The sequence below is a fragment of the Leopardus geoffroyi genome, chromosome C1, assembly GCF_018350155.1.
Source record: "Leopardus geoffroyi isolate Oge1 chromosome C1, O.geoffroyi_Oge1_pat1.0, whole genome shotgun sequence".
NCBI lineage: Eukaryota > Metazoa > Chordata > Mammalia > Carnivora > Felidae > Leopardus > Leopardus geoffroyi.
The window spans coordinates 17,808,454-17,832,273 of NC_059328.1; the positions used below are offsets into that span (position 1 = coordinate 17,808,454).

Sequence of the window (23,820 nt, forward strand, 5' to 3'; positions counted from 1 at the left end):
GGAGCTTGAGTGGTTTCCTATCTCACCGGATTCTCTTTAGAGCCTTCCATGATACCTAAGGACAGTGTGTCTCTTCTCCTTTTTCTTCTTCTTCTTCTTCTTCTTTTTCTTTTTCTTTTTCTTCTTCTCCTTCCCCTTCCTCCTCTTCCTCTTCTTCTATTTCTTCCTCCTCCTCCTCCTCCTTCTTCTCCTTTTCTTCTTCTTCTTCTCTTCTTCTTCCTCTTCCTCTTCTATTTCTTCTTCTTCTTCTTCCTCCTTCTTCTCCTTTTCTTCTTCTTCTCCTCTTCTTCTTCCTCTTCCTCCTCTATTTCTTCTTCTTCTTCTTCCTCCTCTTCCTCCTTCTCCTTTTCTTCTTCTTTTTCTTCTTTTCTTCTTCTTCTCTTCTTCTTCCTCTTCCTCCTCTATTTCTTCTTCTTCTTCTTCCTCCTCTTCCTCCTTCTTCTCCTTTTCTTCTTCTTTTTCTTCTTTTCTTCTTCTTCCTCTTCTTCTTCTTGATAGTGTGTCTCTTCTTCATATCATGGGTGTGAATAATTGGGAGACAGGTATAGTCACGGTCTTACATAGAATTCGATGGCTCCCATATTCCAGTTTTGTTTTTTTTTTTTTTCCAGTGAGTATAGTATTGGGTGTCCCAGACTTCTTCTTGGTATCGATCCGGTTGCCAGTCTGAGCCTGTCTGGATTGTTCTTCTCAAGGTTGCTGCCCATCTTTCTGTTCATACAGCTTTTGGCCTGAAGGACTGGGAGCTCAGACCTCACAGTGGAGCCAAGAAATGGACAGTTTGGATCAACAGACTAGCAAGGAAACTGGTGGTAGACCTTGGGAGTCCGCTTGTGTGATGAACACTTTAACAAGCTGATCTAAATAACTCTGGGTGTTCATTTTTTGTGGTTGTTTGGTATAATCCCTGCCTTTTGAGGATTACAAAGGACAAAGGAAGTCCCCTTCACACGTACAAACCACCTCCCTCCCATCAGGGGAACTGCTCTTGGAAAAACCGAGACCAGGGGCGCCTGGGTGGCGCAGTCGGTTAAGCGTCCGACTTCAGCCAGGTCACGATCTCGCGGTCCGTGAGTTCGAGCCCCGCGTCGGGCTCTGGGCTGATGGCTCGGAGCCTGGAGCCTGTTTCCGATTCTGTGTCTCCCTCTCTCTCTGCCCCTCCCCTGTTCATGCTCTGTCTCTCTCTGTCCCAAAAATAAATAAACGTTGAAAAAAAAAAAAAAACCGAGACCAGTTCTCAACCAGAGGGAGACAGTGGAATCAGCTGTGTCGGGGAAACAAAACCTTAGCTCCACCCTCTCAGGGTCTCTGGCCTGAGAATTAAAATGACAGAAGGCATTAACAGGAGAAAAACACACAGATTTATTTCATATAAATTTTAGGTGGGAAGGAAATAAAGACCCCAAGAAATGACAGCGCCTAAATGCCTTCCCATTAGGTTGAACAAGAGATAAATCGTGGAAGAGTAACTAAAATACATGGGGAGGGTAAAGGAAGGTAAGTTCTTTTGACAAGGTCTGTTAGGACAGAATTCTCCAGGCCTCCACTCCCATCTCTGGTGATAAGAATGTTTCTCTCCTCCTGGTGTTGGAGGACATCTTTCACATGGGAATTTTCTGTTCTGTCTCCAGGAAGACAAAGGGAGGAGAGGTCAGAGTGGCCTTCTTGCACCTGCTGTTTTTCAAGTGCCTTTAGTTCAAAATAATCCGTATTTGCCACAGTGGCAAATCTGTGAGTGGCACATTCGCCACTCTTGAGCTCTGCGGGAACACCCACGCAGCCACCCTCAAAGATTCTGATTCTGGGGCGCGAGTCCATGCATCAGAGTCCCTTAAAGGTCCCGGAGGCTGAGAACCCCTGGGTCAGAGTCACAGGAAGTGTGGGAGTTTAGCACTGACTTCCTGTACCCCATTTAGTAATTCGGCTGAAATGGCTGTGATGACGGAGGACTGATTTGCAACAGCTTGGGAATGTGTGAGCGACCGGGGAAGCACAGCAGACGCTTCCCCAGGAAACGCATTCACGGTGTGTGGAGGGGTGTGTGTTCTGATACCAGTTTGGCAACAAGAGTAGAGCCCTAAGGGACATCAAAACATCAGACAGGTGTTCCACTTTGCTTTTTTGGCAAGTTCCAAGAACTCACTTCTCCTAACTGAAATTAGCCATCAGTTGACTGGCCTGCAAGCATTCAAAGTTGTATTTTGAATTCACAGCTGAGCTTGAGAAAGACAAATAACCAAACCAGCTTGTTTTGAGATAGACAAACTGGGAGGTACATGATGAGCCTGAAAGCCAGTGGGTCCAATTAGAGACTTGTTTGAAAGGTGTGGCAAACCTGGGTGATTGCCTCACTGTCCTGCCACTCACCGGGTCTAAAATACAGTATCAGCCTGCAACTCGCCAATCCTACAAAGCCAGACTTTCCAAAAACACCTTTTTGCCCCACTTCTATTTACAGATTAGGTGGGTAAATTTTATGTCACAGATTTTGTTGATTTGGGTTCCTGCTGAGACATAATTCAAAATGCATCCTCCTGGGAAAGGATTCCTTCGAGTGTGCGAATCCCTTCCTTTTCCCCTCCATTCCAGGGGGTCCGGGTATAATGTCTGTAACCTGCACTCCATAGCAGGTTGATTTTTGGGTTTACAATTGGCACTGTCTGTCTTTGAGTCTTACGGGAAGAACCGAGGAAATGAATCTCCCCAGACATCCAGTTTTCCTCTCTGATAAATTGTTCAGGGAAGAGCCTTTCAGTTCCTTTACCCTTGGGATGGAGCCTCATTCACTTTTGTATCCCCAGGGCTTGGCAGAGTGCCCGCTGCAAAGAAGGCAGCAGATAAATCTTGGTTAAATAAATGTTTTGTATTAAACACCCACAGACTTATTATGCATTTGGCTCCCAGCGTTGGTGGCTGATCTACATCCTGAGAGCTGTTTCTCTGTATCACCATTTTCCTGTGTGAACTGAGAACCACTAATTGGATCGTGTTGGTGGCACTGACTTTAAGCACTGGCAGGGGATAGGCAGAGGCTGCCGGGGATGTCCTGAATGGGTTATGTTTTTAGCTCCTGCTCTCTGGTTCTGAGCTGTAATCAGCGCTTGGTTAAGGATGAAGGATGAGGCAGGAGCTATACTGAGAGGCTGCTGGGAGTCTGGGACATGGTAAAGGCTTTTGCAGTGCTCTCCTGAGGGCAGCCTGGCCCTGACCTAGCAGAAATGGAGGCTTCGAACTGCCCAAGCAACCCCGCAGCCCAGTCAACAGGCACTCAGCGTCTGCTCTGGGCAAAGCACCTTTCAGGCACCGGGAAAGACAAAGGTGACTCAGACACAGATGCTGCAGGGAACGCAGAGCCTGGGCTCCAGAGTCTCAGCACGTGGCTTTCGGCTTTAAACTGCCTGGGCTTCACATTCTTCATCTGCACAGTAGAGATCAAAAGAGCACCTACCCCAGAATTTGTGCAAATAAGCAAAAACAATGTAGCACAGGGAAGGGGGCGGTGCAGAGAAAATAGCCAATACATTGTGTGTGTTTTCAATACACAAGGGGGCGCCTGGGTGGCTCAGTAAGTTAAGCAGCCCAGGCCATGATCTCACGGTGGGTGAGTTCGAGCCCTGCATGGGGCTCTGTGCTGACAGCTTGGATCCTGGAGCCCGCTTCGGATTCTGTGTCTGCCTCTCTCTCCGTACCTCCCTGTTCAACACTCTTATCTCTTTCTCTCAAAAAATAAACACTCTAAAAAAATTTTTTTTTTTTTTTTTAAATAATCCAATATACTACACGGGTAAGAATCAGAGGGCAGGGCGATTGAATTCTGTAACACAATGTGGAGCCAAAGAATTTTTTTTTTTTTTTTAAGTAACACAGTAATAAGATCCTGTGGAGAGCAGAGAGAAGAGCACAGGGGTGGGGGTGTAGTAGGGATGAATTTGAAAGGTATTTCGATGATAGGAAGAAAAAAGAAATAGAAGCAGCTGCTCAGACTGAAACCGGACTGTTCACTTTACAAACCATTATATTAAAAAAAGTTTATTGCAAGGGTCTTTTTCGAAGTTAAAATCTTGAAGTCATTAAATACAGCCTGGCAATTACCGGGCATCTTGAGTTTTTAGGAAACAGATGACACTTTGGGTAAACTAGCTGGTGCTTATTACATTCATCTTATTTGACTATAATATGATTAGCACCAGAAAGCCCCATGCTCAAAAATATCTCTTCTATGTATTTCACCAAATTAATTTGATTAACAAACTCCTCTTTTAAAATGCAGCAGCTTAAGTAGGTTTTCTTAAGAAATCTTAAGAGCCGTGACTAGAAAAACATAGGGGTGGGGTGGGGGGGATGATGGCAGCGAAAACCTTAAGTCTAAAAAACGAATTACGTGGGAGTTAACAAAAAGTGGACATAAACCCGGCAATGAACACGCTCATATGTACAGAGAATATGGCGTTCTCTTTTGCAACACTCATTTTGGGTTGCTTATCCATTTACCCCAAAGAAGTTGTCCTTTCCCTCTTCCCAGCACCTCGCTGGCATAATCACCTAAACTAGATCTTTTCTCCCCGTTCACACTTACAATCGGGCAGGAAGGGGAATAAGGGAGCCCCCGCTCTCGCCACAAAGTTTTCTTGTTCGAGAGGCTCTGTTCAGAAGACTAGAAGCCGGCCTCGTCCTTCGAGGACGTGGTGGCGGGTGGGTGCGTGGGTTTCAGACACAGGCAGCCGCAGGTACCGTGCGGGACGCCGAAGGGCTCTAACTGAAGTTAAGGACCAGTGGGGGCACAAAGGAGGAAGTGATGGACTCGATCCGCGCATGTGTCGGAAACGCCTTCACAAGGGCGGCCACTTGGGGAAGTTTCGAGGCTGGGGCGGAGGACACGGGAGAGACCCGCAGGAGAACCGCAAGCTTTGGGAGCTACAAAGAAGGTCCCGTGATGTAGGAGAAGGAGAAGAGAGCGTCAGGAGCAAAGTGGGGAGGGGCCAGGCCTCGGGAGGCAACTTTGTTGAGTATCTTCCGTCGGTAAAAACCGGTTACGCGGCACTGCGAACCCACCTCGGGAACCGACGCCGCTTCGGTAATCCGCACCCCCCGCCCGTGGGTGGGAGGCTGGGCCACCAGGGGTCTCAGGGCCACGGGGCCCGCGCGCCGGTAGCCCGGGCTGAAGCTGCGGCCCCGAGGGCGGCTGACGCCCCTTCCCAGACGCCGAGCGCGCGCGGGCAAGACGGGCGCCTGGGGTCGCGGGCGCCGCCGCATCCAGTGGGGCCGGCGGCAGCGGGGCAAGCGCCTCCGCGCACGGACGGACCGGCGGGCGGGCGGGCGGGCGGCCGCCGGGGCCTCAGCAGCTGTTCCCGACATGCTCCTCTCGGGGAGGATTTCAAACCTTGGGCCACAAGCTCGCCTCCCTCGCCCCGGCCGGCCCCAGCAACAGGCGGTGGCGCGCGTCTCATTGGCCGGGCGGCGTGTCGGCGTGTGTTGATTGGCCGCGGTGCCTCCCGGCCCCGCTTCGGCGCTCGTCGCCTCCTCCATTTTGTCGGTAGAGGCGGAAGGAGGAGGTCGGGTCGGGAAGCTGAGGCGGTCAGCAGCTAGCTCATCGGTGCCCGTGGGTTTCGTACGTCCCGCGCCTCGTCTCTCCCTGGAAGGGGAGGGGGGCTTAGACGCCGAGCAAGAGCCGCCGCCGCCGCCGCCGTTCCGAGCTTGAAGTCGGTGAGTGGCGGCGGCGCCGCGGGCGCGGCCATGTTGGCGGCCGCGCTCCCCATTGTTGGGGGAAGGAGGGGAGATCGGGAAACCGGGTCGGGCGCGGGCGGCCGGGGAGCACCAGGGCCCCGGGCCGGGCTCGAGAAAGGGAGCCGCTCGGAAGCCAGGCCCCGTCGGAAGGCCCGAACTTTCCGGGCTCGCGCTGTGAATGACTCACGGGCTGTTAAAATAGTGTGCAAGGCCCTCTGAGCCTTCCGAAAAGAGGGCTTATTTGTTTGGGAACTTGGTTTCTTGGGGTGTTACATGAAAACTCGGAATGTTTAATGCTCACTGTAAGGAGGCATCTCATAGTTCGGAGGGAACATCGGCTTGGGTTATGACTTGGGAAAACTTTTAAGATGAGGTGGAGTCGAGAGTTCATAACTAAAGGAGACACTTCTGGACGTGGGCGTGTTGGGCTAGGAGGCTTTTCGAAAACGGATACGCGATCTCCCGCAAGATTGGAACTTTCTGAAAGGATCTCTTCCCCCAAGAGACATGGGTCTCTTTAGGAAACTCCTTTTAAGCCAGCTTCTTGGCATGGCTGCAAAAGCTAATGCTTCCCTAGTCTGAACATACTGGTGACAAAATCCGTGTGAGACTCAGAAAAGTTCCCCAGTAAAGGTAAAATAATTTGTGGGACTTGCAGACCCCCGTCCCCAAATTCCCCACTTCCTGGATCTCAAGGCTGAGAAGAGCTTTTAAATGATGACAGTTACAAGGTTATTTTCTACCTTTGTTAGTTCAGGAAGTAGCCATTCTTAACTGTATTTCCGCCGTAAATCTAAGTGATCGCTTTCCCCCGTGTTTTTGAGTTGAAATAATGAAGTAATGAACTTTGCTTTTCTAGCTAGGACTTCTCTCATACTTGTGTGCTGAGGAGACTCAGATGTTGGCCTCAGCTCCTAGGCTGAACTCAGCAGATCGGCCCATGAAAACTTCTGTATTGAGACAAAGGAAAGGATCCGGCAGAAAGCAACATCTATTATCCTGGGCTTGGCAGCAAGGAAGGGGACAGGTAGTGGAAATCCTGCAATCCGAAAAGCAGACTGAAAGGTATAAAACTCATGTTGTGGGGGCAAACATCCTAAACCGTTTGTTTTTATTTTTTGTTTTTGTTGATTCAGATTTGTGGAGAAGCTTGTTTTTAAGGTGATAAAGGCTGTGAATATAATGTGTGTACGTACACAGGATGGGGTTAAAGCAGTTGAGTAGCAATTTTAAAATGATTTCTGGAATTACAAGTTGAGGCTTATCTATAGAAGCTTATTAAAGTTTTGAACTTTTCTTACTGGAATTTTGCTCAATATTTTCCCTTTACTTACAGGTGACAAAGAAGCTGAAGATGGGTGGTGGAGAGAGGTATAACATTCCAGCCCCTCAATCGAGAAATGTTAGTAAGAACCAGCAACAGCTTAATAGACAGAAGACCAAGGATCAGAATTCCCAGATGAAGATTGTTCATAAGAAAAAAGAAAGGGGACACACTTACACCTCCTCAGCAGCTGCACGGCAGGCCATGCAAAATGGGGGGAAGAACAAAAATTTTCCAAATAATCAAAACTGGAACTCTAGCTTATCAAGTTCTAGCTTACTTTTTAAGTCTCAGACTAATCAGAACTATGCTGGAGCCAAATTTAGTGAGCCACCATCACCAAGTGTTCTCCCTAAACCACCAAGCCACTGGGTTCCAGTTTCCTTTAATCCTTCTGATAAGGAAATAATGACATTTCAACTTAAAACCTTACTTAAAGTACAGGTATAAGATAAAATGCTATTTAAACTTAGTTATATTGGAGGGTAGTTGTCAATTGTTTCAGACCAAATTCACTAGGGAACTAATCTATTTGTGTAAAATTGCTAATTAATGTAGAAAATCTAATTAGACTTCATCTTAACTTGTTTTATGTGTTGTGTGCACTGTGATGTGATGGTGGGATCAGTGCAACTTAAAATAACAAAATTATTCATCATAGTACTTGATATTAAGTGTTCTCAACTGAGTAACTTAAGTGGTTTAAGTTAAGATTTGGGGAATGGTAATCAACTTTTCCTATCTGTTGGGTGAAAATACTAATTTAAGATTATCATTCATGGATCACTAGATTGCCCTGTTGAAAGCTCGTGAATCTGATTTTAAGCATCTAGTTAAGACATACAGGGACTAAGAAGTAGTTGAGTATTTGAAAGTTTAAAGTCCTAGAAACACCCAAACCAATAATATGCCAACAATCTTATGCACTGCCAAAAAGAAAATGTGACTTTTTCTTAGAGAATGGTTGCATTTTAGTAAACTGTATGCTGGTGAATGTAGAAAGGGCACTCGTGGCTGTCCAATTTAGAATGAGACCATATACCCCAATGGCCATTTCTTTCATGCAGTGAGTGGATAAGCGTCTGCCAACTAATGCACCAAAACCAGTTTTTATAGAAACAGTATTTGGTGGTCACTGAGTAGCTTTCAGAATACATTTTTTGTATTCTAGCACTGCATAAGCTATTCTGACAGTGATCTGGTCTCAAAAGTTATCCCTGCAAAGCTTACTTAAGTGGGGAGCTGTATAATGTGAAAGTTTTAAGTACCTAGGAAAGAGCCATGTAAATATATGTAATAAACTTGTAGCATATGTAAAGTTTTGTTGGCATTTATCCTATAAAAATAGAATATTTTAGTATGAATTTGCTGAATGTAAGACCATGACTCTTGTTTTTTATGCTATGGCCTGATTTTAAAGGTCCAAAATAATTTGTTTTTAAGGTTTGCCCTTGTGCTAAAGTGCCGGTGTATGTATAATTGATCTGGTGGTAAACTATATTTCAAAGTAAACCCTAGTGTAATAAGTTTTATATAACTGAAAAGGTTTTAAAGCTGCTAAAACACTTCCTATTTTTAAGAGATGTGAAATGCAGTATGGGACTATTTTAATTTTTCCTCCTTAAGCCCAAAGATTAACCATGAAAAGGTCCCTCCAACTTTAAAGATTCATTTTGGCTTTTAATAATTTTTGTAATCTATAACATGAATATAGTTAGTGTATGATGCCAGTATATATATTTTTTGTTACTAGTAAGTGCAACCCAGGGGACCACTTAATGTAAAAGATGTAATTTCTTGCATAACTTGATAACATATTTTACCTAAATATAAATTAACCCAATAGTGAATTACAAATGTGTGTGGGAGAGTCAATTTAAAATTTCTGATTTTAGGTGCCCTATTCTAACTTGGCAGCTTTTGACATTTTAAAGAAGGGTGAAGTTGTATTTCTCCAAGTAAATTCAGATGAGGTAATATTGCCCAAATCAAATAATGGTATTCTAAAGACAAGTTTACATAGTACTTAATGTACATATGCAAATTTCAAGCATGAAATTAAAAAATAAAATTGCTTCTTCCCCCCCAGTGGTTGGTTTGTATTTTGTAAAAAATTACGACTATTTTTAACGCACTCATAATCCAACTGAAGAAACGGTAGGACTGCTGGTTTTTACAAGGCAACCAATCTGCCAACTGATAGACACATTTGGATCAGTTCAACAGCTATACAATTAAACCTGCTGTTTATGACCAGCCCCCCCACCCCCGCCGGCCTGAAGCAGGGCTAACAGTAAAAGGACACAGCATACTTTGGAAACTAAGATTCTAATTCAGGAGAGTAAACCAGGTTTAATTCCCTGCATCTCTCCCTTTTCTCTACATTCTAAGATGACTGAGGTTTATAGAAAACAACATTCCTCAAATTGACAAGAACGGTTACATATGTTCCTATGTAAAAGTATAATTTCCACCAGGAGGCTTTGGGGGGGGGGGAGGGGGTTAAGGCATCAGAATACTCCATAGGTTCCAAGAGATAGGGGTAGCTTAAACTAGTTCAAGAATAGGTTGTTACCACGGCAAGGCCATTACTTTTATCATGCAAACCACAGGAAATAAATGATTTGGAGGAAGTAAAAATTTGGGTCTCCATTTTCCCCCCTATTCTCTGTGTAATGTCTACAGGCAGTGCCAAGGACTGTCAAATTCTTTACTATAACCAGTGGAATTTCACTAGATTTAACAGTTCTCAGCCTAAGTGTTAATTCTGGATTTATGCAGTATCAGGTGTTTGGTTTGGGATGGACTCCAGTGGTTAGTTGTTCAGACTTGAGGGTGGGTATAGAAAAGGCTTCTAACTGAAGTTTTTAAAAGTTAAGAGTAACCTAAAGAAAAGGTTAATGATTTCAACATCTCACATCCCAGAGAGGTACTAATACTTATGGTTAGCCTACAGGAATTACAGTGACAGAAATTCCCTAACCATTGTAGTTGTGAGAACCAAAAAGTTGTTTTAGAAACAACCTATCCTCTAAGGCTGAAGTCAGCCATAGCGTGAGTCTTCAGTCAGTCAATGTTCATGTTTAAATTTGTCGTCATCTTTTTGATGGCAGTGTATAGTATGATAGAATAACTGTAACCTATCCTTACATCTAATTTCTGGTTGGTTAAGTTCTATTCTTCCCAAAAGCAAGCACAAAGTGGAAAAAAAACTGAAGGTTTGGGTAAGTTTTCTGGTTTCTTTAATTGCATTCTCATTGGCAATTACTTTGCAAAACAGGAGGGACAAAGTACATCTCTAAATCCTCCTACTCAAATGAGGAAAGCCCACCCAGCCACAAACCTGGAGGGCAGAGTTAAACCTAAGGAAAAGAGAAAGGGGGGGGGGGGGGAAACCCCAAATTGTTTGGCTCCTAGACCAGTTGTTTATTTCACTCTCTAGCATTCAAAGAGATGTGGATCTACAAAAACTAGACACAAAGGCCTTTTACTTCTTTACAAACTACTCTGTCAATTATCAATGAAAGGAATTTACATGCCTTGCTTTTTATTCCAAATAAAGATTCCCACTTTAATAAGGGTGAAACAGCCGTTAGGAATACACAGAAACACAATGCAATAAACATAATAACCAACACTGTTGGAGGAAGGGGCAGAGACAAAAACCCTGGAGAAGGAAATTTTTCTATAGTAACTATGTCAATAGTTGAACGAAAACAAGTAGGTTGCTTACTTCATTTATCAATGACAACAGTTTGTTCCTAAAAGCTCTGACCTGGTAGAAATGCCATTAAGATTATTCCTCCACTATCATTGTGCTGTCTCAAATCACAGCCTCCTCCTTTCAAAGTATCTCAGGATTTTGTAAACAAGAATATGGTCAAAATGCAATACAATGCAACTGAAATTTGGAAAGCCAGAATGGAGAGCCTGAGTCACAATAGCTTGAGATCTTGGGTTACATTTAACCTCTTTTTCATCCACAAAGTACAAACAAAATACTTTTTGATATTAAGTCTTTTTCATAAATCTATTAAATCTTCCCTCTGCATGAACTCTAGATTCCATTATATTAATTTTAGTAAGTTATAAAAAATCTTCCATTTGATTTAAAAAAAAAGGCACAAAACAGGAACCAAATGAAAAAACCGTTAACTCTAACACAGGATCTGCCACTTACTTGCTGTGTGATCTTAGGCAAGTTTGAAAAAAAATTTTTTAATCAAACGGATAAAAATACCTACATTTCATATCTCCAACCGTTATGTATATTCTGCAACTTTCAAATTTTTTTTTTGTAAAGGCTTAAACACTTCCATACTTTTAGATGAAGAACTTCACACGAACAACTTAAAATAATGTGGCAGAAATGACAAAAATCAAGTATGAGTGATGGAAGAATCAATGTATAAACAAACTTAATATCCTAATAAGGAACTAAGGAATCCAAAACATTTTTGTGATACTATAAAAGTTATTTATTCACTATACACAGAACATGTCCCCTATAAAATGTACAAGTAAATCACTAAAAAGTATAATCTGGTGAACATTTTCTCAATTACAGAACACACTAAATCAGTTGGGATAACAGCTCTCTGTCTGCCTCAAAATAATCTAATTATAGCACCCAGAGTCTCCTTTAGATCTAATGCAAAGTTACTTATTTTTGGGATTATTTCCTAATGTGTGTTTGAGGAGGCAGAGTTAACAATTTAATATAACTCTAGTATATTACAGTCACTGCACAATGAATCAGTTTATTACAGATTAAAACATCATTTTTTCATTATTTGTATTAATGGGATGCAAACAGAAATACTGGATACTTTTAAATGGCAGATAACCACAAAATGATCATTGATAGTATTCTGGGTTTTATAATTACATTAAGATATGAATGGTGTAAAATATCGTTACGAAAAATACACCTCAAAACAATGAGGCCATACTGTAATGATTGACTAGATTGTGCTCAGTAGGTATTTATTAAGTCAATTTTCTCTATTTTTCTCCCCGATTACCCAGGACAATTTTTGCCCACAGTAAGGGCTCAGTAAATAAATGTTTGCTGAATATACTGACTTAGGACAGAGGTGAGAAGAGATGGACCCTCTTAGCTAGATGTCAAGTATTCTAATTGGAATTTATCTGGAAAAGAGAGTGTAAGATGTAAACTGCACATGGCATACAAGTAAATAAACTCAGATGCCAACAAAGCAAACCATTAAGCAGAAAAACACTGGCACTGGAATAAACAAAGGCAAGATTTGCCAATAGCGAAAATGGAACTGACTTTAAGAGATAACCAAGAAAAAGTTTATATTGGACCATACCTTTTCTCACCCAATTCAGTTTGAGACAGACCAATAGAGGCACTGTAAGAGACTATGGCTGTCTTCCTTGATATTCAAACATCCTAGTTTCCAATAGTTTATTATGGACCTGTTACCCACGAATCAATATAAACCTATTCAGATTTAGGGATTAGTTTCCACAAGTACAAAGTTGAATTTCTTTTTATTTGTCCTAAAATGCTTACTTTCAAACTTGAAGGGACTTCAATTATTCCATGTAGTTTCGATAACATTCTTTTATCTTTTCAGACCAGAGTCAAAATATTCGTACAGTATTCATACTGCAGCACCTTCCACCCACCCTTTGGTCGCTTGAACTGCCCTTCTTTGGTTCTTTTTCCGCTTTCTCAGATCTTTCTTGAAGTGTAGTAAGCAGAACTGTACTGGGTATTCCAGCTGCAGTTTGGTCTTAAATAAAAGAAGGATGTTTGTCAGTTTGGTTTTCTTTATTCTTCTCTGTGGTATACAGGATTTTGTTAGTTGAACTGGATGTAGCAGCTTACTGGGCCAAATTTGCAAGAGAATAGTACAATAGTTCCCAGGTCTTTTCCCTGGGTTGTAAACTTAACAGCTCATACTCTATGTAGCACCTTTCCTTTCTCACTGAAGCATTATCTGTCATTTTTCTTCTTGCTTACTTGGCTTCAAAACAAAACAAAACAGAACAAAATGCAGAGAGATCTTAAGTAAAAAGAGAGGTGAAGTGTCAGTCCTCACTGCGTCTTGATATGATCTACTCTAATAGTGACAACAGTGCCAGACACACAGTAGATACTCCAGAACTGTGGAACTAAGTAGCCCAAAATTAAAGCACTGTGTAAGGATCCTCATCAACTATGAGCAGGATCCTATCATGGGTTCAACTATAATTTAGTCCTTCTGAAGCTCATTAGGTAGGTCACTTTAGGAGTAACAAAAAGTTCTAAAGGAAACCATGTGAGTCATTTTAAGTGACACAAATAAAAAATAAAAATGAAATCATCAGGCCTTCTATTTCTACACAAAGACAGAACAGTTTCAATGGGCTATCCACCTCCTCAATCTATCTCTCTCAAATTACAGTCCATTAAAAAGAAAAAAAAATCACGAAGGACCAGGCCTGGGCTCAAAGCTTCGATCTGCCTTTTTTACAGCCTTTTCTTTGTATCTCGATTTCCTTATCTATGATATGGGGTAAATCAATATCTTTCTCAAAGGGTTTTGTGAAAAATAAATGAGTTAACACAAAATTTTTAGTAGTGTGTCTGGCACATCATAAATGCTAAGTATCGGCTATCGTTGTCATTATAAGTAGCTAGAACTCAAACCAGAAAACACCTAAATCAGTTCCCCAACGTGGTTATCACTTAATATACTAACTGCTCACTGACATTCAATGCAAACATATTTAAAATCAAGCCATTAATATAAGGCCCAACGCATCTTGTTTAGGACAAGGAAGAGCAGAATTATTGGTCCATTCAATAATGAAAATATAAACTTACAATTTAGCTGACTCAAATTTCATTTTAACACTTAATACTACCAATAATCTCTAAGTTATTTAACCCAAGGGGCTTAATAAGCAATCATGAAACAACTTTGACATTACATAAGGAATTTTTAAGTAGTATATAAAAGATGTACCTTTCTGGCAAGTTCTATCATTTCCAAAGTAAAAGTTAGTTGTGCCTAGTGCAACACTGTGATTAAAAATATTCCTAAATCTACAAAGGATTGTTTCCACTGTTATTTTAGAATCTCATTCAAAACTATAATAATTCCAGTTAATCATTATTTCCTTCATTTTGTTTTTATTATAGCATGTTTGCTTAATTTACAGCAAGCAGAAAATAAGCTGGGTCTTGTTTTGATCCAAACATTGATGTTTTAAAGGTTGTACACAATATTTGTTAAAAAGAACATATAAAAATACCTTTTTAGAAGCTTCTATAAGAAAGAAAATACAAAGTTTAACCCCACAACTTTCCTCTTTGCTAGAACTGCAAACTACTGCTACAGTTTTAAATAGACTTTTTGTTGTTTAAACTATACATCCAGGAAAATCTAAAAAATTAAAGAAACGTGCATATAAATGATTGCATAGCAGAACATGAACATTAACTGCAAACAGTAAAGAAATGAAAGTTAGAAATACTATCAAATATACAAAGGTTCTAGAATCAATCCTTTAAACACATTCCACAAACAGTATTTAAAAACCATCTTTTGTTCTTTACAGGCAAGGCCTATATTACTAAAACCAAAATCAAAAAAAGTAATCCTCTAAAAGGAATCGTTTCCCCACAATATTTACTTATACCTGCAAGCAAGCAATCTAAAATTTTAAAGATGCTAGCTTTTATTCTGAAATGAGATTGGACATGTCCCTTTTATTGTCCCCAAAAGATCTCTCAGAGAAATGCTAAAAATTATAAATGGTTAGGGTATTGGTTTTTTTTTGTTGTTTTGTTTTGTTTTAGTCAGGTACTGCCAGGTACTACATTGATAATCAAACTCAAAGAGATGAGATTCCTACTGAAAATTCTTTTTCCAAAATATTTTAAATTTCATGGCACCACAGAATCACCTAGAGTGGGAGTGTTCTCCTTCAACTTGCCTCACATGAAATAAACTGAAGTGTGAAGAACAAGCCTCCTTCATAAAGTAGCAGGCAAATTTTGATACAAACGCACAGACCGAGTGCTAGAAGCATCAAAATTCAGTTGTACACTATGCATATGCATAAACAAAACCTACTTTGAAACAATTTACTTGCTGCTTTTTTTAACAGCAGTAAGAAAACTAAGCAATACGACCAACAATGCTCCTTAAAGTTTAGAGTAACTACATGAGAGCATTTTTTTTCCCTTGAAATTATTTCTGCCATCATTGTCCTGCTCAAATTTTAAGGTTTGAGTTCTTCCCGTGTTTATATGTTCCAACTCTTCATAGAAAACAGAAAAAAGCAGTGAAGGCTCCATGTTTCAGTCAAAACACTCAATCGTCCCCCAAATCCTACTTAACCCAGTTGGCATCATTCCCCAAGACAGTGGGGTTAACAAAAGAACTATTCCACGCTGTCATAAATTAACTATTATTATCACGGGCCTAAACATCTCAACAAGACAAAAAGGTCCACCCTGAACCTAAATGTGTCTGATCAGTCAGTGTTGTACTGTGGCTACAACTCACTTTTGTATCATTCTATCTTATTAGCAAGCTACATTTCTAGGTTAACAGTTCTACCAAATATGGATATGAAAGTTTATTTTTAATAAGACAATGTTGCAAATTATGGTCAACCAACATCTTTTCACCAATACTTCAAGCATAAAAAATGAGAATCTTTACAAAAATATACAGAGACACCACAAATTGGTAGCTGCCCATAACATTAAACAAACTGGACTCTTAAGAGTGGCTTCTCAACAGCATATCATTTTAATTATAACCATTTGCCTGGTACAGGGAAAACTGACAAGTGTTTTTTTAAGCATCATTGCAACATTGTATTCCTGATAATTTAAGTAAACCAAACTATGAGTAAATGAATGATACATGCCTAAAAATATCAAGGTTTATACTATCAGTGGCCACTGGACTTAGGACTAGTCCAAGACCTTGATCTAGATTTTGACCTAGACCTAGATTGTGATCTTGACTGAGATTTGGATCTAGGTGGTTCTTTTTTCCTTGATTCCTTTTCATATCTTGAGCCAGACTTATAATATGTTTTGGAATCTGTTTTAGAGGTGCCTCTAGTTTTGGTGTGAGATGCAGACCTAGAACGTGATTTAGCCTTCATTTCTTTCTTGGGCTGGGACTTGGACCGTGATCTTGAATTGGATTTAGATCTTGAAAAAGATCGATTTCGGTGTTTGAATCTTTCAAAACAGAGGAGAGATACAATTAGAGTAAAAATTAGATTCTATGTTAATCAAATTTGTTATTTTTAGAGCAAAAGTTCACTCTGAAATTGAAAAATGTAGAAGTCGTTTTCAAAGCAAAGTTATTTACCTATCATTGTCGGAATGGCTTCTGCTACGCCGTGGTCTTCCAGCCGGTCTACTGCTAAAAAGTACATCAGAAAAAGCAAACAGTGACAAATGTCTATTTACACTCAAGTTTCTAATTAAAAAAATTGAACCATAAAACTTTTAAAATAAAGCACTAAAATAATTTTAGTCTCAATGAAGCATACAATGTATATAATTAAAGTGTACAAAAAGATAAAAAAAATTAAAAGTTAACAAATCTTTTCTGACAGATTACTGTACTACACATCAAACTTACTTTCTAGGACTATAAGATCTTCTATAGTTGTAATCAAAGGACCGGCTTCTTGATCTTCTTCTTTCATAACTTCGGCTTCTAGAACGTCTGTATCTGTCATAATCATCATAGCGTGAAGAACTGTACACATTCCTCCCTTCCTTGGCTTTCATTTGATTTGGAGCTATGAAACACACAGAACGGAGATTTAGAAAACAGAGATATTTGAAACCTAACCTAGTATTTTAAGTCTTCAAATTATAGGGAAAATGTCTGCATTCTCTTCCCTTATACCCCCAATCTGTGTCAAGGTTAAATGTGAGACTATTAATCTTGGAAAAGGTATTTGTTTCCAAGGAAGTCTATAAGAATACTGTTTTAGGTTAAAAATGATACTCTCAAATATCTTCCCAACTGTTTTCTTTCAGAGACCTTTCACCATCTAGCTTGTCTAAAAATATGCCAACTATTTCAACATTGAGGAAATTTACCATATTTAAAAAAAATTCCAAATTAAAATACAAAATGACTTTGAACCATATACTAATTTGGAATTACTTTGCGTGTTTTTCATTTATTAGAAACACAATTAACAACGACAAAATACTTATTGGTAACCTATGGACAATGCTTTAGCATCAAAATGCAGTAACATATGGATATAGGGTTCTGAGATCACAACAAAAGTAGAAAAGAGTGAACATTTATTGGATGCCTTAGACCCACCCACACCCCTCCCTGGACAGTCCTCAAATTCCTGTTATCTCATTCAATTCTATGAAACGGATACTAAATGCATATGTGCGTTTAAGTAAATAACACAGTGAATACTGAAGGACCCATCACCCAACCCAAGAGCCAGAGAATTATAGCCTGTGTCTGAGCGCTCCTCTCTTCAGCAGCTATTTTCACCTCTAACTTAAAACAATTTTTTTTCAACGTTTATTTGGGGGGGGGGGGGTGGCGCAGAGAGCCCCAAAGTCAAAGTCAGACACTTAACCGACTGAGCCACCCAGGCACCTTCATCTCTTTTACTATCTTGCCTAAGGTAACAAAATGGTTGAGCCAAAATTTAAACCCTGGTCTACCTGACTCTGAAGCCTGTACTCCAGCCTCATTAGCATGCAGCTAACACCTAGTACATGCCTGCATAATAAAACCACATACTAATATAAAACGGATTCTAGTAATTCCGTAATCATCTGTTTAATTCTATCTGTTCATTTCCACAGCCACACACCTACACAAATACCCAATTATACCAGGGTGCCGGTATATCAGTTGGTTAAGTGTCCGACTTCGGCTCAGGTCATGATTTCATGGCTCATAGGTTCAAGCCCCACAACAGGCTTTGAGCTGTCAGCACAGATGACACACAGCCTGTTTCGGATTCTGTGTCTCCCTCTCTCTCTGCCCCTACCCTGCTTGTGCTCTCTTTGTTACAAAAATAAAATTAACATTAAAAAAAAAAATAAAATAAAACAAACAACAATACCCAATTATACCTTGAAAATCTGTATGAAGAGAAATGGCTGAAAAGACCTAATACTTTCCAAATTATTTCCCTTTTAATTCCATCCCCAGAATATTAACCATGCCAGAGTCCAATTTCTGTCATTCTGATTTTCACATTCTACCTTTCTGCAAAGTATCTGAGTTACTCTATCTTTTCAAGATCTTTTTAGATTTTAAATAAGACAAATTGCAAATACTTCCAATAAGAAACATCAACGCACTGTTTTAAAAATGACGTATTATACGTATAATAGGCATAAGGGTACTTACTCTTCCGATCCCCCTGTGCAAACTGTATTTCAATTTGGCGTCCACAAATCCATTTTCTGTCCAAATTATGTAAAGCGTCTTCGGCATCACGTACATCCTCAAATGTGCTAAATGTTAAGGGGCTTGGGAAGTTTTGCATACTTTGATAACGAGTGAACATTCAGATGGTAAGTCTGGAATATTTCACAATCTCTCAACATTATTCTAGAAAATCATCCAGATCTCACTTAACTTAGGTTGGTTAATTCAGCTACAGATACTTGACAGCATTAAAGCACTTGTGATTTCCTACAGCATACATTTGAAAACACATGTGAATATATAAAATTATTAAAATAAGATCTGTTATAGCTGAACTACCAAGTAATCCTATCAAAAAATTTTCCTGAGTTTTAAGTTTTAGAAAACAAAAAACAAATGTCACTTCTGTTGTATGCTAAAACAAAAATTTCTTAAAACCAAAACCACTTTTCATGTTTTTGTTTCAAAGAAAAAAAGAAAATGCCAATAGTTCTTGTGTAAGCAAGCATAATATACCTTACCTTACAAAAGAATTAACTTCAAATTTATTTTGCTGTTTTTCTCAGATATATCTAACACTATTATTTCACATAGCTGTCTCCCTTATACTATACAGGAAAGATTGGTATGCTATCCATTTGAGGATAACAAGATAGAATCAATCAATCAATCGTCAAGACATCGCTACACCAAAAGCATATTACACCCATGCAAAGACTATAAAAGCATGCGGTCAAGAAATAACAGACCATTTCTAAAGATTCCTAGACTGAAAAGCCCTAACCATAATACTAAACATATAGCTTACTGCAAAGAAGTGAATTTGGGACTGGTTTTCAACCTGAGAAACTTCAAGGTAACATTTATAAACCTGACCCAGGAACTGCTGGTACCCTGACTGGAGAATCTGCCTTGCCCTCTTCCCTCCTTGTCAGCAATAGTACTATGACAACTCTTGGCTTTACAAAGTTATTCTGTCCAAATTTAGCTCCTTTCCTAAAACCACCATTCTGACGGAAGCCAAGCAAATCAGAGCAGTGTTTGATATAAAAGCTCTGGAAAGGGACCTAGGTTAAGTTGGAGTGTAGATTTTCATTCTATCCTAAAAATCACTATTCTAACGTGTCCATTTATATTTCTCAAACTTGAGAGACAAAGAGTGTAGATCTTAGGCTGATTAAAAAACAGTGCTGATGAGACATACTCTCTCCAAGACTGATACTAATATCTGTTTATTTCAAGTACTAAAACGTCTACCTCACCAGATTTCCTATTTTTCATTCTGAAAGGAATTAAGGACCATTGCCTGTTCCCAGGTCTCTCTTCCCGAATATATTATGTATATGTTAAAGGAGGTGAGGTTTTCCCAAGTCTAAGTCATAGGACTTTCAACAAGAAACGAAAAAGGTTGATAGGGAGTTCAGAACCTTGAGTACTATTATAATTCAACACCTGTCAAGGTTAATGCATTTGGGCTCTAAAATATTAAAAAGAGTAAGCTGGCTTAACATGTATACCACTTTATTTATTACCCCAGGATGCAGAATACAATTACTTTCTAAAGGATAAAATTAAAAAGTGTAAAAATTATTGAGAGTAAATCTAAATCATTCTTTGGGTCTACCCTCAAAAACAGAATCCTGAGCTGAATCAACCATGGCAAAGTTTTACTATATACAAAAGAGAAGCCTAATTGGGAAGTGTCAAATATCACTCTGATGCTAGTTATGGAGAAATCTGTACTTGGGATCTTTCCAAAATCCTGAGACCCACTTCTTTTTAACTATTTTAAGACCATAGAAAGACTTTGTGTATATAAAATACATGATCCTCCTTTAGATGACAACTCTCTTCTAGCTCAAGTATCACATACTCTTGAGGCAAACTAGTGTTGATCCTGGTTCCCAGGCCACCCCAAACCAAGTAAAAGCAGGTCAGCATTGTAAGCCAGAAAGCATCGCCTTTTAAAAATAGACAAACAAAAAACCAAGCCAAATATAGCTCTTATCCTCTCTGTAACAGAACTTTGCAACCAATCCCCCCAACTGTCCTTGATCATTAGCTTTGTAGAAACAGCAGCTTTCAGCATTTCCCCTAAGTCTCACTAGGGCCCCTGCTAAGTTTCAAGAGACCCAATGAATTTAACAGGAAGAACTTTTCCTAGTCTGACACCCACAGCCCAAACCCTTGCTGTCTCACTGAAGGAAGTAATGTCACCTAAAACTCTGGGTCAGGGAATGACTTCCCATAGGTCCTGATTAGGTACCTATAGCAGGGATAAGGCCTTCTGCAATCCACTCAGAGCCAACTGATCCTATGTGCTAAAGCAGTGCAGGACCAGCAGACTTCACAGAGCTAAGTTTAGAAGTCAAGAGTATGTGTGTGCCCATAGCAGCCACTTTAAAATCTCTAAACAGGTAGTATCTCCAGTGGATTTGACCTTACAAGACCACCAGAGTTGTTTCTAAGGAGGTCCCAGTGCAAGCACCTGTCTCCCTTTAAGCACGGCTCTGTGGAGTTAGCCTGACCCTAGAACCTCATGCTACTCCAAAGAGCATTGCCTATTACTCTATGGCATCTGACCATATGGCCCAAAACAAAAATATGCTGAATTTAAGCTTAACAACATTATATCCTGATACACTTTAACTTGACAATCTAAGAGAAAGTGCATTTATACAAGACCACAATCACAACATCAAAGGCCCACATAAATCAAGTTACAGGTTTTGTCACTAGACCAAACCAGAATAGTTTTGAAAATTAACTGCTTACAAACATTAAAAAAAAAAAAAAAAAAAAAAAAAAAAAAGAAAATAGTTATTCTGTAGGATACATCAGGTATGACTCCTTTAATCTTGGCCATCATTCAACTTCATCTTGACCTTTAACTCTTTAAGTGCTTGTCAGAAGGACTTGTCATGAGATGCTTGGCCAAATATGACAGATGGCTTTATCTTTAACTTTGAAAAACAACCTTTTCCCCCTTTTGTAGATAAAGCGAGGCTTTGTCTCCCATTAGGCTTGTCCTTCTTCCAGCTTTTCTTTATTTTTTCTTTTCCCAAACTCTCCCTTCTCTTCAAGCCTGATCCTTAAGAGGTCTTTGGCTTGTCTACTTGCCTTAAGTGTTGAATTCTACTCTAAAGGTTCTTTCATGCTTTCTCTTTGGGGTCGCCATAACTGTACAGCTTTACATTCTCTGAGGTAACAACAGAGGACAGCAAATTAGGGGACAATATTAAAGAAGTTTACCTCATTGTTATACAATTTGTTTTTGATCAAGTGATTCAAATTAACAGACAATACCAAACTTTAATTGCTAAGCACAAGAACATATTAACTTTTGACTTACATTAAAGGTGGTAGCAACCAGAGTGTATTCAAATTTAAATCACATATTATAATCATTGATTTGAGTTTCAGCAGCATGAATGGGAATTTAAATATTTTATTATTTTTGGATTAACTTTAAGAAATAATTAAGAGCAATGTGTGAGTCATAATTAATTTTCAAAAATTTGAAGACAAAACATTTATTATTAGAGGACAAAAGTAAACTACTTTTTAGATGTTACCTCTTACATAAACTTGAATTTCAAACTTCAACACCCCTCACTAATCAGCCATCTGAAGAAAGGATATTGAACATAAGCAAATCCTCTTGGACGACGCGTGTAGAAATCAAGTGGAACATACACATCAACTATAGGACCATAACGACCAAATTCTCGTCGTAAATCTTCGGACCTAAAACATCATAAAAAGACCCCCAATTTTTATGTTCACTCCCTTAAAAGAATGTCTCTGTAAGAAATAGGTAACTTTCTGTAATCTGTCATTTAACGAAAGGGACTGTGATGTATCCCTGGGTTACCTGGAACAGACAAGCTTTCTAAATCTCAACATCAAGAGCCAACTTTAAGAACATACAAAAAACAAAGGAAAGCTAAGATCCAAGATTCTGGAAGATAATGCAGTTTGTAATAAAACCCATTACTATTTTACATTGTAACAGGAAAACACATCTAAGGAAACTTGGTCACAGTTTACCTATTGTTTCTAACCACATCTTTTAATTTTTTGTAGAGGGTACAGTAACATTAGGTTGTATTAAGTATTAGTGTGTTTTTTTTTTTTTTAACACTATCAAACCAACATTAGTAGTCTGAAAAATACCAATCACTTTCATCCCCAAAATTATAGAGACAGGGTTAGACACTTAATAGGAGGTAGACAAAAGTTGGAAAAATAAAAGGCACAAAAATATATGTAACTCCTTAAATAATAAAGGTCAAAATGACCTAAGGAGGAATTTTTCTGGACGCTAGAATACTGCTTACTTTCCTACTTAAAAGTTAGGACAGAATAATGTAAATCACAAGGCTACCAAAATAAAACTGACTTTTGGGGGTGGGGGTGGGGGGTGTCAGAGTGATTGTGAAAACGCAGTCTCTCCTTGTGATAAGATCTGTTCCAAAAAATTCTGACGGCAACTACAAGCAATTAAGGGAATTGGTGAGAACAAAGGCACGGAATGGATTAATCCAACTTAGCTTATCAAGGCCCAAATGGTAGATGCTTCCTAAACCTCACTTCTCGAAGGGTGACCAGTTATATTTCCGGGAAATGAGAAGAGCTAGTTCGCAGGGTCTACTGGAATAATTTTACCTCCCAATTTTCGACATTCTCTTTCTCTAAACATCTCCAATGTTTTAAAAAAATCACAAACGTAACACGACAAAAAAGGGGTAGCGAATGCTTCGCCATAACGCCCCTCCCCCGATCCCGTTATTTCGCTGCGATTTTTTAACTACGGGGAAAAAAAAAAATCTCTGGGCCGAGGGGGCGTGTACCCCAAGGAACGTGAACTTCAAATCCTTGGGGAGCGGATGTTCGGCCGCGGCGGGGGCTGGACGCGCCAAGAGGAAGCGGGGAGGAAGAGAGGCCGAGCTGCGGAGGGGGAGGGGCACCGAACTCGCGCCACGCGGTCCGCGTTCCCGGCGGCTGCCTGGGAGGACCAGGGGCGCCGCCCTCGCTCCCACGAGGCGGTTGAGCCGGCGACGCGGCCTAGTTGGGCCCGAAAGCCCGCGCAGGACCCGCCATCTTCGCGCTTCCCCTCCCCCGGCCCAGCGCGCCGCCGCCGCCGCACGGGTCCTCCCCAAGCGCCTGCGGCCTCCCGGGCTAGGCCCGGAGTACCTCCTCGTACATACCTGGTATCGTCGGCCACGTTCCTTACGAACAGAGACGTGTTGGGGGGGCGCAGGTAGCGGGACATGACGGCGACGTGAGTCTCGGCAGGGGCACTAACGGGCTCACTAAAACGTCCGCGGACCCGGCGGCGGATCCTCAGACGCT

At 40.3% G+C, this 23,820-nt stretch overlaps 2 protein-coding genes across 8 annotated transcripts; one reads left to right on the plus strand and one right to left on the minus strand.

Annotated features, from left to right (window-relative positions):
• The first annotated feature begins 4,960 nt into the window (after nt 1–4,960).
• PNRC2 (proline rich nuclear receptor coactivator 2) lies at nt 4,961–9,136 on the plus strand. 2 transcript variants are annotated; one of them, XM_045482173.1, is made up of 3 exons: nt 4,961–5,074; nt 6,584–6,789; nt 7,061–9,136. In XM_045482173.1, the coding sequence occupies exon 3, from the start codon at nt 7,079–7,081 to the stop codon at nt 7,496–7,498; it is 420 nt and encodes a 139-aa protein (XP_045338129.1). In that variant the 5' UTR covers nt 4,961–5,074; nt 6,584–6,789; nt 7,061–7,078; the 3' UTR covers nt 7,499–9,136. The 2 variants fall into 2 exon arrangements, with proteins under 2 accessions (XP_045338129.1, XP_045338128.1); XM_045482172.1 differs by lacking the exon at nt 4,961–5,074 and adding an exon at nt 5,354–5,703.
• A 1,137-nt stretch (nt 9,137–10,273) lies between these two features.
• Nucleotides 10,274–23,779, minus strand: SRSF10 (serine and arginine rich splicing factor 10). 6 transcript variants are annotated; one of them, XM_045482171.1, is made up of 7 exons: nt 23,676–23,779; nt 22,108–22,212; nt 18,445–18,548; nt 16,681–16,843; nt 16,405–16,458; nt 16,170–16,271; nt 10,274–12,813 (listed from the first exon to the last, which is right to left on the minus strand). In XM_045482171.1, exons 1-7 carry the CDS (start codon nt 23,738–23,740, stop codon nt 12,753–12,755), a joined length of 654 nt encoding a protein of 217 aa, XP_045338127.1. In that variant the 5' UTR covers nt 23,741–23,779; the 3' UTR covers nt 10,274–12,752. The 6 variants fall into 6 exon arrangements, with proteins under 6 accessions (XP_045338127.1, XP_045338125.1, XP_045338124.1 ...); XM_045482169.1 differs by lacking the exon at nt 16,170–16,271 and having other exon boundaries at nt 16,405–16,455; XM_045482168.1 differs by lacking the exon at nt 16,170–16,271.
• Nucleotides 23,780–23,820: the final 41 nt, after the last annotated feature.